The sequence below is a fragment of the Spea bombifrons genome, chromosome 5 (assembly GCF_027358695.1).
Source record: "Spea bombifrons isolate aSpeBom1 chromosome 5, aSpeBom1.2.pri, whole genome shotgun sequence".
NCBI lineage: Eukaryota > Metazoa > Chordata > Amphibia > Anura > Pelobatidae > Spea > Spea bombifrons.
Window position 1 is genome coordinate 121,579 of NC_071091.1, and position 13,754 is coordinate 135,332.

The following is a 13,754-nucleotide window of genomic DNA, read 5'->3' on the forward strand; positions in this document are numbered from 1 at the left end:
AGACAAACACAGAGAGAGGGAGAGAGGGGACAATAAAATAAGAATGAACAATACATGGCAGAGAGAAGAGAGACATGCACATGAGCAGTGTGTCTGAGAGAGAGAGAGACAGCTAGAGAAGTGCAGATATGACAGAAAGCAAGGAAAGTGGGTGAAAGGCAGAGAGACTGCTGAGAGGGAGATAAGAGAGAGGGAGGGCAGGGGAGGGGCAGGAGGGTGGAAAGTTGTGTTGGGGAGGAGGGGGTGTGACAGGATCCGTAAAAGAGAGGGACAAGGAGAGAACAGAAAAGAGGGCAAATCTCACAGGCTGGGGAAGCACTTCCTGGGATGGAGGGTTAGATGGTTCTAAATACACAGGAGGGGTAACAGGGAGATCAAGGGCAGGGGGTGCCGGGGTAACAGGAAGACTACCGGCAGGGGTGCAGGCAGAATACAGGAGGGGTAACAGGGAGACCAGGAGGTGCAGTCAAAACACAGGAGGGGTGACAGGGAGACCACTAGCAGGGGGTGCAGGCAGAATACAAGAGGGGTAACAGCGATACTACCGGCAGGGGGGGTGCAGGCAGAATACAGCAGGGGTAACAGAGAGGGCAGGGGGGTGCAGGCAGAATACAAGAGGGGTAAAAGGGAGACCAGGGGAAGGAGGTACAGGCAGAACACAGGAGGGGTAACAGGGAGAACATTGGCCGAGGGTACGTGTCTCCTGGATACTTAGACTCCCCGGTGTAATGTAATTCTGATTGAGGCTTAACCAGTGAGAGACAGACATACCACGGGGCGCCGAGAGGGGCACAGTGATTACACAGACCAGTGAAGGGGCCAGGGGCCAAAGAGAGCACTTGTGGGAATGGCAACTGACGAATCTGCTGGAGGAGCCCGCAGAGCAACTAAGAGCAAACTCTTTGAGTTCCTTGTACATGGAGTGGTGAGTGGAGGGTAGATACTGGGTCAAATGGGGTAGTTACTTCAGATTATTTAATACACTGCTGTGCGTGTAATACACAAATACCCCCCAAAAGGAAGTGTGTAGGACACATATACCCCACTGCTGTGTGTGTAATATACAGATACCCCAACTGTTGAGTGTGTGTAGTGTACAGATACCCCAACTGCTGTGTGTGTGTGTGTGTGTGTAATAACCCCACTACTGTGTGTGTAATATACAGATACCCCAACTACTGTGTGTGTAATTTACAGATACTCTACAGCTATAGTGCAGTGCTCTGCGTTCTAATTACGCGAATAGGTCAATGGAGGCCAGTAGTACTGCGCGGACCAGCTTGGTGATGCTGTACTGATTGTCTGTTTGTCCCCTAATACAGTTATGTCTCTTTGCAGCGCCCTGGAATGCCCTCTGGTGCCCGTATGCCCCACCAGGGGGCTCCAATGGGCCCACCTGGACCCCCATTCGGCAGCAGCCCTTCAGTTCGACCTGGAATCCCTCCAACAGTAATGGAACCAACACGGAAGCGGGCCGCCCCGGCACAGGTTCCACAACAAGGTGCCCCTGCACAGGGAAGAGTCCGCAGGTCAGCAGTTTGGATGCAACAAAGGTTCATTGGGCACTTGGTGATGGGGGACTGAGTGCATTTGGGTTGGGTTCCCATGCACTTGGAGATAGGTTACTGAGTGAATTTGGGATGGGGTCCCGTGCACTTGGAGATGGACCACAGAGTGAATCTGGGTTGGGTTCTCATGCACTTGGACATAGGTTACTGAGTGAATTTGGGTTGGGGTCCCGGGCACTTGGAGATGGAGGACTGAATGAATCTGGGTTGGGGTCCCGTGCACTTGGAGATGGGGGACTAAATGAATCTGGGTTGGGGTCCCATGCACTTGGAGATAGGTTACTGAGTGAATCTGGGTTGGGGTTCCGTGCACTTGGAGATGGGGGACTGAGTGAATCTGGGTTGGGGTCCCGTGCACTTGGAGATGGGGGACTGAGTGAATCTGGGATGGGTTCCCGTACACTTGGAGATGGGGGACTGAGTGAATCTGGGTTGGGGTCCCAAGCACCTGGAGATGGGGGACTGAGTGAATCTGGGTTGGTGTCCCATGCACTTGGAGATGGGGGACTGAGTGAATCTGGGTTGGGGTCCCAAGCACTTGGAGATGGGGACTGAGTGAATCTGGGTTGGTGTCCCATTCACTTGGAGATGGGTTACTGAGTGATTCTGGGTTGGGGTCCTGTGCACTTGGAGACTGATTACTGAGTGAATCTGGGTTGAGGTCCTGGGCACTTGGAGATGGGGAACTGAGTGAATCAGGGTTGGGGGTCCTGTGCACTTGGAGATGGGGGACTGAGTGAATCTAGGTTGGGGTCCCATGAATTTGGAAATGGGTCCTTGGAAAATTAAGGGCTTGGGTCCCAAAGATTTAGAGATGTAATTCAAGGGAATTAGGGTTGGGGGTCCCATGGATTTGGACATGGGGGTCTGAGGGAATCTTGGTGGGGGTCCCAGACATTTTGGCATGGGTTCTGGGGAATTAAGGTTGGGTCCTATGGATTTGGAGATAGGTTTCAAGGGAGTTACGGTTGAGGTCTCAGGGATGTGGAGATGAGGTCCATAAAATTAGTGTTGGGGTCCCAGGGACGTTTAAAAGAAGTTTAAATGTTTCTCAGCCAGAATCAAAACATATTGTTTTTTATTCAGTGCAAAGAGAAGAAAGATGGCGGATAAGATTCTTCCTCAGAGGGTGAGTGAAGCCCGCACCCTGGAATATTCTAGTGGACATTTCCTGTAGGCCCTGTATGGTGTATAACTAAATCAGTGAGCCGTCCCCCTGTATAATGTATAGTTAAATCAGTGAGCCGGCCCCCTGTATAATGTATAGTTCAATCAGTGACCTGGCCCTGTATAATGTATAGATAAATCAGTGAGCCGGCCCCCTGTATAATGTATAGTTCAATCAGTGACCTGGCCCTGTATAATGTATAGTTAAATCAGCGAGCCAGCCCCTGTATAATGTATAGATAAATCAGCAAGGCGAGGTTTCGTCTTCCGTGGTGGGCAGATATAATGTTTTAACCCTTTCTGCTTGTTCGGTTTTTGATTGAGCTTCATGCCATGAATCACGTAGCATTAGTGCCAGGGGCCGGAAGCTTTAACATCTGGCTACCCTTTGTTCCAGCTTGGACATTACTGTCCAGACATGGCCTGGACGCCCATCAGCTGCTCACTAACTTACTAAGCGAAAGCCCTGACTTTACTGAACACCTCTAGGATCACAAGTTTGTGAGGCTCCAGTTCCCCGTGTCTCTCCTGGTCCCTGCACAGTGTAGGAAGTGTCTCCCAGTTACCCCTCGTCTCTGATTGCTGGTTGTTTTTCACCATAATACTGGTCTCATTTGCCTCCGTAGATACGGGAACTGGTCCCAGAGTCTCAGGCCTACATGGACCTTTTGGCTTTTGAGAGAAAACTGGACCAAACCATCATGAGGAAACGGGTGGACATCCAGGAAGCCTTAAAGCGACCCATGAAGGTGCGTCAGCCACAGATTCCGCAGCGCTGTTACAGTCAGAAGAACAGTTTAGAAACACATTCAATAACACATTCAATAACACATTCAATAACACATACAATAACACATACAATAACACATAACACACACAATAACAAACTGGTGCGAAGGAGAAGAGGGCCCTGCTCTTGCGAGCTTACAAACTAGTCGGTGATTGAGGGGGAAGTGAGACAATAGGAGAGGACGGCTGGGATGGGGATGAGTTGATCTAGTTCCGATGATGTGTTGAAGCTGTTGATTGTTCAGATGGCTTGATTATGATGATGGCTGAGAGTAATGGGAAGGAATGTTTTACGCTTCCCTGAACAGGTGGGTTTTCAGAGAGGTTTAGAAAGTTGCGTACAAGGCAGAAAGTCTGACGGAACGGGGAAGGGAATGCCACAGGAGGGGTGCGGCGCTGGGCAAATCTTGAATACAGGAGTGGGAAGAGGTAACAACAGTAGAAGAAAGCCGTAGGTCATAAGGGGAGCGCAGGGGGGGGTACGTTACATTTATTTATAAAGTGCCGGCAGATTCCGCAGAGCTGTTACAGTCAGTAGAACAATTTCACATTAAATAACAAACTGGTAGAAAAGGAGAAGAGGGCCCTGCTCTTGTAGCTTAGAATCTAGTCGGTGGTTGAGGGGGAAGGGAGACAATAGGAGAGGACGGCTTGGATGGGGATGAGTTGATCTGCTTCCGATGTGTTGAAGCTGCTTTCTGCAGTGGTACTTGGTATGTCGTTTCCCTCCAGTTTTCCTCCCGTGTAACTCTTAACTATCCACTTGGGAAGAGGCCACAGCAGCTACATTTCCAAGGATAGGGGGGTATTTGGATAGGAGGATAGAGATGTAAGGTATAGTATAGTGTTGTGTTGTATAGTATAGTGTTATGGTGTATAGTATAGTATAGTGGTGTATTTGGATAGGAGGATAGAGATGTAAGGTATAGTGTTGTGTTGTATAGTATAGTGTTATGGTGTATAGTATAGTATAGTGGTGTATTTGGATAGGAGGATAGAGATGTAAGGTATAGTATAGTGTTGTGTTGTGTAGTATAGTGTTATGGTGTATAGTATAGGGGGGTATTCGGATAGGAGGATAGAGATGTAAGGTATAGTATAGTGTTGTATAGTATAGTGTTATGGTGTATAGTATAGTGGTGTATTTGGATAGGAGGATAGAGATGTAAGGTATAGTATAGTGTTGTATAGTATAGTGTTATGGTGTATAGTATAGTGGTGTATTTGGATAGGAGGATAGAGATGTAAGGTATAGTATAGTGTTGTGTAGTATAGTGTTATGGTGTATAGTATAGTATAGGGGGGTATTTGGATAGGAGGATAGAGATGTAAGGTATAGTATAGTGTTGTGTTGTATAGTATAGTGTTATGGTGTATAGTATAGTATAGTGGTGTATTTGGATAGGAGGATAGAGATGTAAGGAATAGAGTTGTGTTGTGTAGTATAGTGTTATGGTGTATAGTATAGTATAGTGGTGTATTTGGATAGGAGGATAGAGATGTAAGGTATAGTATAGTGTTGTGTAGTATAGTGTTATGGTGTATAGTATAGTATAGTGGTGTATTTGGATAGGAGGATAGAGATGTAAGGTATAGTATAGTGTTGTATAGTATAGTGTTATGGTGTATAGTATAGTATAGGGGGGTATTTGGATAGGAGGATAGAGATGTAAGGTATAGTGTTGTGTTGTGTAGTATAGTGTTATGGTGTATAGTATAGGGGTGTATTTGGATAGGAGGATAGAGATGTAAGGTATAGTGTTGTGTTGTATAGTATAGTGTTATGGTGTATAGTATAGTGGTGTATTTGGATAGGAGGATAGAGATGTAAGGTATAGTATAGTGTTGTATAGTATAGTGTTATGGTGTATAGTATAGGGGTGTATTTGGATAGGAGGATAGAGATGTAAGGTATAGTATAGTGTTGTATAGTATAGTGTTATGGTGTATAGTATAGGGGTGTATTTGGATAGGAGGATAGAGATGTAAGGTATAGTATAGTGTTGTATAGTATAGTGTTATGGTGTATAGTATAGGGGTGTATTTGGATAGGAGGATAGAGATGTAAGGAATAGAGTTGTGTTGTGTAGTATAGTGTTATGGTGTATAGTATAGTATAGTGGTGTATTTGGATAGGAGGATAGAGATGTAAGGTATAGTATAGTGTTGTGTAGTATAGTGTTATGGTGTATAGTATAGTATAGGGGGGTATTTGGATAGGAGGATAGAGATGTAAGGTATAGTGTTGTGTTGTGTAGTATAGTGTTATGGTGTATAGTATAGTGGTGTATTTGGATAGGAGGATAGAGATGTAAGGTATAGTATAGTGTTGTGTTGTATAGTATAGTGTTATGGTGTATAGTATAGTATAAGGGTGTATTTGGATAGGAGGATAGAGATGTAAGGCAGGGCTTGACAAATTTGTTGTGAATCTAGGCGCCAGGTAAAAAAGTTAGGAGCCAGGATTTTTTTAAACTAACAGTTGGTCAGGAGAGATCTGATCATCATCAGCCCACTTACTAAACTCACAGCGTTTGACCTGGAAGCACCCTGGACTTTCAGGTCAGTGCTGTTTTTTATTATTATTATTTTTTTTATTTTTTTTTTAACTCTTTCGATGCTGATGTTCCATTGGAGCACAGCATTGACTGATATTTAGTCCCCACAAGTTTGTGGGGACAAATGTTAACCCCTGCAATGCCATGAATGTGTCGTACACAATTGTGGCATTGAAGGGGTTAACACTGCACTGTCGCTCTCAGGGAGCGATCGATCAGGCAGCAGGGGGGTGTTGTGTCAGGTCTCCACACTCATGGCAAGACCAAAGAACCCTCTCCCCTGTCCCTGAAGCTGCCTCTGGCAGCTGGGACTCAATTGCTGGTCTATAGAGCAGCCATTGCCGGGGGAGTCTCTTTAATGACTGCTGTAGGCTTCCATGCCTACAGGAATCATCAAAGGGCTTGTGGGGGCTCGTTTTTGCTGTTGCTGGTCTGCCTGGGCTTCCAGGCAGACCACCAGCAGCAGAGCCCGGTACAAAACGGGAATTAACCTCTAAATGCCGCGATAGCGGCATTGAAGGGGTTAACGCTGCACTGTCGCTCTCATGGAGCGATCAGGCAGCAGGGGGGTGTTGTGTCAGGTCCCCACACTTGTGTGGGGACCCAATCAACACACAACCCCTTCCCTGACGCTCCCTGTGGCAGCTGAAAACACGATTGCTAGTTTTGCAGCAACCGCGTTTGCAGCCTACAGGATCACTCCGTGGGAGTGATCTCAGGCTCGGGGGCGGGCTCTGAGTGGCTGTGCTGTCTGCCCAGACTTCTGGGCAGACAGCAGCAGCGCCCCCGTGTGGTGACTCAGCCTCTTACATCCACATTTTTTTCTGGATGTAAGAGGCTGACAAAACCTAGGCGCTAGGACAAAATTCTGTGTCGCCATGGCGACCTGGCGCCTGGGATTTGTTGAGCCCTGATGTAAGATATAGTGTTGTGTTGTATAGTATAGTGTTATGGTGTATAGTATAGTATAGTGGTGTATTTGGATAGGAGGATGGAGATGTAAGGTATAGTATAGTGTTGTATAGTATAGTGTTATGGTGTATAGTATAGGGGGTATTTGGATAGGAGGATAGAGATGTAAGGTATAGTATAGTGTTGTATAGTATAGTGTTATGGTATACAGTATAGGGGTGTATTTGGATAGGAGGATAGAGATGTAAGGTATAGTATAGTATAGTGTTGTATAGTATAGTGTTATGGTGTATAGTATAGGGGGGTATTTGGATAGGAGGATAGAGATGTAAGGTATAGTGTTGTGTTGTGTAGTATAGTGTTATGGTCTATAGTATAGTATAGTGGTGTATTTGGATAGGAGGATAGAGATGTAAGGTATAGTGTTGTGTTGTATAGTATAGTGTTATGGTGTATAGTATAGGGGTGTATTTGGATAGGAGGATAGAGATGTAAGGTATAGTGTTGTGTTGTGTAGTATAGTGTTATGGTGTATAGTATAGTGTTGTGTTGTATAGTATAGTGTTATGGTGTATAGTATAGGGCTGTATTTGGATAGGAGGATAGAGATGTAAGGTATAGTGTTGTGTTGTATAGTATAGTGTTATGGTGTATAGTATAGGGGTGTATTTGGATAGGAGGATAGAGATGTAAGGTATAGTATAGTATAGTGTTGTATAGTATAGTGTTATGGTGTATAGTATAGAAGGGTTTTTGGATAGGAGGATAAAGATGTAAGGTATAGTATAGTGTTGTATAGTATAGTGTTATGGTGTATAGTATAGGGGGTATTTGGATAGGAGGATAGAGATGTAAGGTATAGTATAGTGTTGTGTTGTATAGTATAGTGTTATGGTGTATAGTATAGTATAGTGGTGTATTTGGATAGGAGGATAGAGATGTAAGGTATAGTATAGTGTTGTATAGTATAGTGTTATGGTGTATAGTATAGGGGGGTATTTGGATAGGAGGATAGAGATGTAAGGTATAGTGTTGTGTTGTATAGTATAGTGTTATGGTGTATAGTATAGGGGTGTATTTGGATAGGAGGATAGAGATGTAAGGTATAGTGTTGTGTTGTGTAGTATAGTGTTATGGTGTATAGTATAGTATAGGGGTGTATTTGAATAGGAGGATAGAGATGTAAGGTATAGTGTTGTGTTGTATAGTATAGTGTTATGGTGTATAGTATAGGGGTGTATTTGGATAGGAGGATAGAGATGTAAGGTATAGTATAGTGTTGTATAGTATAGTGTTATGGTGTATAGTATAGGGGTGTATTTGGATAGGAGGATAGAGATGTAAGGTATCGTGTTGTGTTGTGTAGTATAGTGTTATGGTGTATAGTATAGTGGTGTATTTGGATAGGAGGATAGAGATGTAAGGTATAGTATAGTGTTGTATAGTATAGTGTTATGGTGTATAGTATAGGGGGGTATTTGGATAGGAGGATAGAGATGTAAGGTATAGTATAGTGTTGTATAGTATAGTGTTATGGTATACAGTATAGGGGTGTATTTGGATAGGAGGATAGAGATGTAAGGTATAGTATAGTGTTGTGTTGTGTAGTATAGTGTTATGGTGTATAGTATAGTATAGGGGTGTATTTGGATAGGAGGATAGAGATGTAAGGTATAGTATAGTGTTGTATAGTATAGTGTTATGGTGTATAGTATAGGGGTGTATTTGGATAGGAGGATAGAGATGTAAGGTATAGTGTTGTGTTGTATAGTATAGTGTTATGGTGTATAGTATAGGGGGGTATTTGGATAGGAGGATAGAGATGTAAGGTATAGTGTTGTGTTGTATAGTATAGTGTTATGGTGTATAGTATAGGGGGGTATTTGGATAGGAGGATAGAGATGTAAGGTATAGTGTTGTGTTGTATAGTATAGTGTTATGGTGTATAGTATAGTATAGGGGTGTATTTGGATAGGAGGATAGAGATGTAAGGTATAGTGTTGTGTTGTATAGTATAGTGTTATGGTGTATAGTATAGGGGTGTATTTGGATAGGAGGATAGAGATGTAAGGTATAGTATAGTGTTGTATAGTATAGTGTTATGGTGTATAGTATAGGGGTGTTATTGGATAGGAGGATAGAGATGTAAGGTATAGTATAGTATAGTGTTGTATAGTATAGTGTTATGGTCAGGGGAGGGCTGGCAGCCTAAGGCCTGGGGGGCAAGTCTAGTCAACTGGCCCATTGCACCATCAAAGCGGCTGCGAGCGACATTGAAAGCGGCCGTCGTGCGGCAGTCACTCCACCAGCGCCTAATGAAATTAAAGTGGCCGGCGTGCACGCACCGCATGCCTCAGCTCTTCATCACACCACTTTTAAGACGTGGGAAGAGGAGCTGAGGCATGGCCATTGGGTCTGACAGCCGCATGATGCAGGGGCGTACCTAGAGTATTTGGCACCTGTGGCAGACCCTGTATGTGGCACCCCCCCCACACACACACACTTTAAAACTGCATAGTTTCTATGGTTAGGCAAACATTGACAGGGGTACAGCATATTTGTTACATTATATGCTTAGGGATTACGCGGTACCACCGTCAATGTGTGCCTATACATTGAGCCAGACACGGACAACCCCTATCACTATATACTAAGCCAAACATTGATGTGGTGTAGGCTTACCACTTTAGTGACTGGCATAGTATATAGTAGGGATGCACCGAAATGAAAATTCTGGACTGAAACTAAAAATTCAGCATTCACTTGGCCAAATCCGAAAAAAAAAACAAAAAAAAACTTTAAAATACTTTATTAAAAGTAACACCAAAATTAGACAAAAAAAATCAACAATAATATTAACACACATATATATAACAACAATCACAATCCTATCATGTCCAGGTTCTAGCATGTGCTGGCTGACTTAGCATGATAGGAGTGTGATTGCTGTTTGCAATTATATATATATATATAAATATATATATTAATACTGTCATTGAATTATTCTGTCCAATAAAAGTGTTAACACACCGAAGTTGGACCAAAAAATAATTTATAACAGCAATCACACTCCTATCATGCCTAGGCAGCCACTACATGCTGGAATCTGGGCATGAAAGGAATGTGATTACGGACTCCCTATGCCAAGCTATCCCCCAACACTTACACATCCATGCTATCTGAAACCCTCATTCACAAACATTCAGCATAACACCCATCTCTCTCACACACTTACATTCAGCATAACACCCATCACTCTCACACACTTACATTCAGCATAACACCCATCACTCTCACACACTTACATTCAGCATAACACCCATCACTCTCACACACTTACATTCAGCATAACACCCATCACTCTCACACACTTACATTTAGCATAACACCCATCACTCTCACACTTACATTTAGCATAACACTCATCACTCTCACACACTTACATTCAGCATAACACCCATCACTCTCACACACTTACATTCAGCATAACACCCATCACTCTCACACACTTACTAATCCACTCTCTCCTACCTTTTCTTCTTTCACTCTCACTTTTCCTCTTCCTCTTCTACTTCTTCTTCTTCTTCTTCCTGTCCTGTGCACTGAGCGCGGAAGACGGTGGGCGTGGCTTCAGTGTTGTGCGCCGGGATTTGACATCAAGTCCCGGCTCACAGCCACAGTTGCCGCGCGCACCGTTTCTGGAGGCGTGCCGGCATGGTGGCACCCCTCAGATGAGCGGCAACCGGGGGCGGACCCTGCCCCCCCCCGCCAGGTACGCATGACGCATGACGGCCGCATTCGGCCGCATTCAATCCTGCTTGCGGCCGCTTAGTTTTTAACTTTGCGGCCGCAGCTGCATTGAATGCCTGTCTGCCGGTCGTCCGTCCGGCCCACCGGCCTGGATTTAGGGCGGCCTGGGGGGCAATTGCCCCCCGGCCCAGCCCGCCCCTGGTTATGGTGTATAGTATAGGGGGTATTTGGATAGGAGGATAGAGATGTAAGGTATAGTATAGTGTTGTATAGTATAGTGTTATGGTGTATAGTATAGGGGTGTATTTGGATAGGAGGATAGAGATGTAAGGTATAGTATAGTGTTGTATAGTATAGTGTTATGGTGTATAGTATAGGGGTGTATTTGGATAGGAGGATAGAGATGTAAGGTATAGTATAGTGTTGTGTTGTATAGTATAGTGTTATGGTGTATAGTATAGTGGTGTATTTGGATAGGAGGATAGAGATGTAAGGAATAGAGTTGTGTTGTGTAGTATAGTGTTATGGTGTATAGTATAGTATAGGGGTGTATTTGGATAGGAGGATAGAGATGTAAGGTATAGTATAGTGTTGTGTTGTATAGTATAGTGTTATGGTGTATAGTATAGTGGTGTATTTGGATAGGAGGATAGAGATGTAAGGTATAGTATAGTGTTGTATAGTATAGTGTTATGGTGTATAGTATAGGGGTGTATTTGGATAGGAGGATAGAGATGTAAGGTATAGTATAGTGTTGTATAGTATAGTGTTATGGTGTATAGTATAGGGGTGTATTTGGATAGGAGGATAGAGATGTAAGGTATAGTGTTGTGTTGTGTAGTATAGTGTTATGGTGTATAGTATAGTGGTGTATTTGGATAGGAGGATAGAGATGTAAGGTATAGTATAGTGTTGTATAGTATAGTGTTATGGTGTATAGTATATCTGGCTGCAGTGTTGAGGATGGATTGAAGCGGTGAAAGGCGGGAGAGGGGGAGACCGGTTAGTAGGGAGTTGCAATAATCCAGGCGGGATATCACAAGGGAGTGGATTAGTAACTTGGTGGTTTCTTGTGTGCGGAAAGGCGGATTCGGGAGATGTTTCTCAGGTGGAGGCGGCAGGATTTGGTGAGGGACTGGATGTGAGGGATGAAGGAGAGAGTCGAGGGTGACACCAAGGCAGCGAACCTGGTCTGTTGGTTGGATAGTGGAGTTGTCAACGGTAATAGAGGTGTCAGGAAAAGTGGACCGAGCAGATGGAGGGATGAGTTTGGTCTTAGAGATGTTGAGCTTTAGGTAACGGGACGCCATCCATGATGCAATTCCTGATAGACAGTCAGTGAGGGGAGTCAGAAGAGAGGGGGAAAGGTCAGGAGCGGAGTATAGAGTAGGCTGTCATCTGCATATAGGTGGTGCTGGAAACCAAAGGAAGAAGTAAGTTGTCTGAGGGAAAAAGTGTAGATGGAGAATAGCAGAGGCCCAAGAACTGAGCCTGGAGGAACATCAATAGATAGCGGCAGGGGAGAGCCACATATTCTCTAAACCAAATTGGTGGCACACAGTGGATCCTGTCCCACTGCTGTCTGCATATTAAACATTATCTTATTTATAAAGAGCTCATTCATCCGCCACGTGGTGGGGCGTTACGGGAACCTAAACACAGACTGTAGGGTGCCACGTGGTGCTTATACTTATGGGGATCTGGCCACAGACTGTAGGGTGCCACGTGGTGCTTATAGTTAGGGGGATCTGGCTACAGAGTGTAGGGTGCCACGTGGTGCTTATAGGTATGGGGATCTGGCCACAGACTAGGGTGCCACATGGTGCTTATAGGTATGGGGATCTGGCCACAGACTGCAGGGTGCCAGGTGGTGCTTATAGTTACGGGTATCTGGCCACAGACTGTAGGGTGCCATGTGGTGCTTATACTTATGGGGATCTGGCCACAGACTGCAGGGTTCCACGTGGTGCTTATAGTTAGGGGGATCTGGCTACAGACTGTAGGGTGCCACATTGTGCTTATAGGTATGGGGATCTGGCCACAGACTAGGGTGCCACGTGGTGCTTATAATTATGGGGATCTGGCCACAGACTGTAGGGTACCACGTGGTGCTTATAATTATGGGGATCTGGCCACAGACTGTAGGGTGCCACATGGTGCTTATAATTCTGGGGATCTGGCCACAGACTGTTGGGTGCCACGTGGTGCTTATAATTATGGGGATCTGGCCACAGACTGTAGGGTGCCACGTGGTGCTTATAATTATGGGGATCTGGCCACAGACTGTAGGGTGCCACGTGGTGCTTATAATTATGGGGATCTGGCCACATACTGTAGGGTGCCACGTGGTGCTTATAATTATGGGGATCTAGCCACAGACTGTAGGGTGCCACGTGGTGCTTATAGATATGGGGATCTTGCTGAAGGGTGCTACGTAATGCATTGATTACAGAGATCTGGCCACAGACTCGCAGTGTGCCACATATTAGATCTAAATATTTCTTATTGTATTGTTTTCCAGCAAAAGCGGAAATTGCGCCTTTATATCTCAAATACGTTTAACCCCGCAAAGCCCGATGCCGAGGATTCAGATGGCAGCATCGCATCTTGGGAGCTGCGAGTGGAAGGGAAGCTACTGGATGATGTGAGTGAGGTTGCAGACACGTAACATGTCTTGGCCCTTGGGTGGCCCGTGGTCGTAGGACCCCCATTGTCTTAGGGTTCAGTTTTGTAGTAGTGTTAACCCTTTTGGTCCCAGTTGCACTAGAGGAGATGTTCATCGATTTAACCTCATTGGCTGCCACACACCATGGTTGTACTACTTTTAACACCGTGCACCAGAATTTCTCTCTATAAATAAATGTTCAAAGTCATTCTTTGGAACTGCTGGATAGTAGGCCTGAGAGTAGGGCTGCAACTAACGATGTTTTTCATAATAGATGAGATGGCCGATAATTTTTTCGATTAATCAATTAATCAGATAAAAAAAATAATGTAAATTTTTAATTTA

The 13,754-nt window shown here is 44.6% G+C and overlaps 1 protein-coding gene across 2 annotated transcripts in view; it reads left to right on the forward strand.

The window, feature by feature from the left end:
• Positions 1-13,754, forward strand: part of SMARCD3 (SWI/SNF related, matrix associated, actin dependent regulator of chromatin, subfamily d, member 3) — a 36,319-nt gene that overhangs the window by 10,087 nt on the left and 12,478 nt on the right. The window contains exons 1-5 of one of the 2 annotated variants that reach the window (XM_053466922.1): positions 678-925; positions 1,339-1,529; positions 2,655-2,697; positions 3,362-3,484; positions 13,266-13,388. In XM_053466922.1, coding sequence (XP_053322897.1) covers positions 848-925; positions 1,339-1,529; positions 2,655-2,697; positions 3,362-3,484; positions 13,266-13,388 — 558 coding nt within the window. In that variant the 5' untranslated portion in view covers positions 678-847. Of the gene's footprint in view, positions 1-677; positions 926-1,338; positions 1,530-2,654; positions 2,698-3,361; positions 3,485-13,265; positions 13,389-13,754 lie in introns of those variants that run through there. The other variant, XM_053466923.1, reaches the window with a different exon arrangement.